The sequence below is a fragment of the Mizuhopecten yessoensis genome, unplaced genomic scaffold (assembly GCF_002113885.1).
Source record: "Mizuhopecten yessoensis strain PY_sf001 unplaced genomic scaffold, ASM211388v2 unmap_36033548, whole genome shotgun sequence".
NCBI lineage: Eukaryota > Metazoa > Mollusca > Bivalvia > Pectinida > Pectinidae > Mizuhopecten > Mizuhopecten yessoensis.
Genome location: NW_018480103.1, coordinates 1 through 1,949, shown reverse-complemented (window position 1 = coordinate 1,949; position 1,949 = coordinate 1). Strand labels below are relative to the sequence as shown.

Here is a 1,949-nt window from a genome sequence, read left to right as displayed (position 1 = left end):
GGGGGGGGGGGGGGGGGGGTATCTTTTTTTTTTCTTTTTTTTTTCCCAAATATTTTATTTCCCCCAGCCGAATATTATATATACGTATAATACTGATAAGTATATAGGGGAGGGGGGGTATCTTTGTTACTGTCTAAACAACAACTGCTATAGTTGAGATTTCGCTACACACCTCTGGCGCCTGAAGCCTTCCTCGGTGAAGTTTTCCTTGTTGAAGCCTTGACCACGCCCCCTGAAGGAGGCAGTCCCACCACGATGGTATCCACGCATTCTTCTGTTATTACCGAACGGTCGGAAATTCCCTCTTGTTCTGGAAAAGATAGAATTCACATTAGTTCTAAAGCACAGCATGTATCAACCGTTTAACCTTATCCTACAGTATGTTCAGAAATTATCATTTGATGCTAAATACAATTGGAGTTCTTACAGTTTGCAGGTGAGAACATTTTAATTTTTGCTATTTTACAGAAAAATGGGTTCTTATTTAGTCATTAAACGAGTAATATTCAAGAAACAGGAAATTCAAAAACTTATTTTGCATATGTTTCAATCATTTTATTTCCATGTCAGTTTCCTGCACTGCCAAGGTTTAATAAGGATTTAGGAGATTTTTTGGCTAATCAATTTTTTAAAGTGACTAGAATGCAAGATTCGACCCCTGTAATATAGCCGACAAGATTTACCCCTACAACATTAGAATTTTCCAACCTACTAATTTATCAACCGGACCTTAAATTTAATTTCCTTACCGTCCCCCTGTAGCTACGGCTGCTGGTGTCGCTCCTCCTGTCCCGGAAGGACCCACAGTACCACCATCTGACCACTGACCACCTTCAGCCCCCTGTGGACGACTGTTGATCCAGCCCCGCCTCTCATCTGGTCTCTGACCGGGCTGAAGTTGACCGGACTTTTCCATTTTCTCAAAGAATCTATTCTGGCAGTCCCGGCTGGCAAAGTCCGTCTGAAAAACAGTCAAATTTTGGTCACATAATCATCTATGAATATTTCCTGTGCTGATGCAATTTCCCCATTCATTTGTTAAGATCCTCAAATAGATTATTTTTCCCCATCTCCTTTTTTTTTTTTTACAAAAATGCACGAGATGACCAAAAGAAATACCAAAATTTCACTAAAAACAACTCCTTGTGAAAAATACATTTTCTTAAAATGCATGACAAAATTCTTGCATACATTTGTTTACTAGAATTGTTTGTTTTTACCTCATAAGACCCTAAGTGGTACTTACCATAATCTTCTTTCCGTTGAGTATCCGGTTGCGCATCTCATTGAGGGCGAACTGTGCGGCGTCAATATTGGTAAAGAATACCAACGCCTTCCCGCCATTTTTATCAATGATGCCATGACTCACATTGCCATACCGACTAAACTGTCGACACAAGAAGCTCTCTGAAACTGTCTCGGCCAGGTTGTCCAACCATATACAGTTTGTAGGCATACTCTTCCCAAACCCAAGCTGGAGAAAAATAAAAACAAAATCAGGATATTTTGATAACAATTCTTCAAAGAGCATTATGAAATTGAAACGTCATTTTTTTTTAATTTTTTTTTTATATATATATATACAGAGAAATCCGTGCCCCGTGTAGAATGCCGATCACTTACCTTAATCTTCATCGAGCCTATTGTTTGCCCCTCTAGTTCCTTTAATGCCTTTACCACACTCGTAATATCTGCGTACTGAACAAATGCATACGCGGACACTGCTCCTTGTCGCTTAACGTCAATATCCTGAAAATAGCCAAAGGAAAGGTCACACACAAGTCACAACATAAATAAACATCTGGTGGCATTTTTAAGAAACTGATAACGATATCGGCAAGTTGATAACTTGGCTTGTTGCTTAATGAATACGGGAAAAAGTTACTGACACATCAACTGAATAGAAATTCGGAAATCAACACCCCCCCCCCCCCCCCAAAAAAAAAAAA

At 39.4% G+C, this 1,949-nt stretch overlaps 1 protein-coding gene across 1 annotated transcript; it reads right to left on the bottom strand.

Moving 5' to 3' along the window:
* Positions 1 to 138: 138 nt before the first annotated feature.
* LOC110443935 (protein split ends-like) lies at positions 139 to 1,885 on the bottom strand. Its single transcript, XM_021488386.1, has 4 exons — positions 1,624 to 1,885; positions 1,247 to 1,474; positions 750 to 961; positions 139 to 310 (listed from the first exon to the last, which is right to left on the bottom strand). The coding sequence occupies exons 1-4, from the start codon at positions 1,633 to 1,635 to the stop codon at positions 148 to 150; spliced, it is 615 nt and encodes a 204-aa protein (XP_021344061.1). The 5' UTR covers positions 1,636 to 1,885; the 3' UTR covers positions 139 to 147.
* Positions 1,886 to 1,949: the final 64 nt, after the last annotated feature.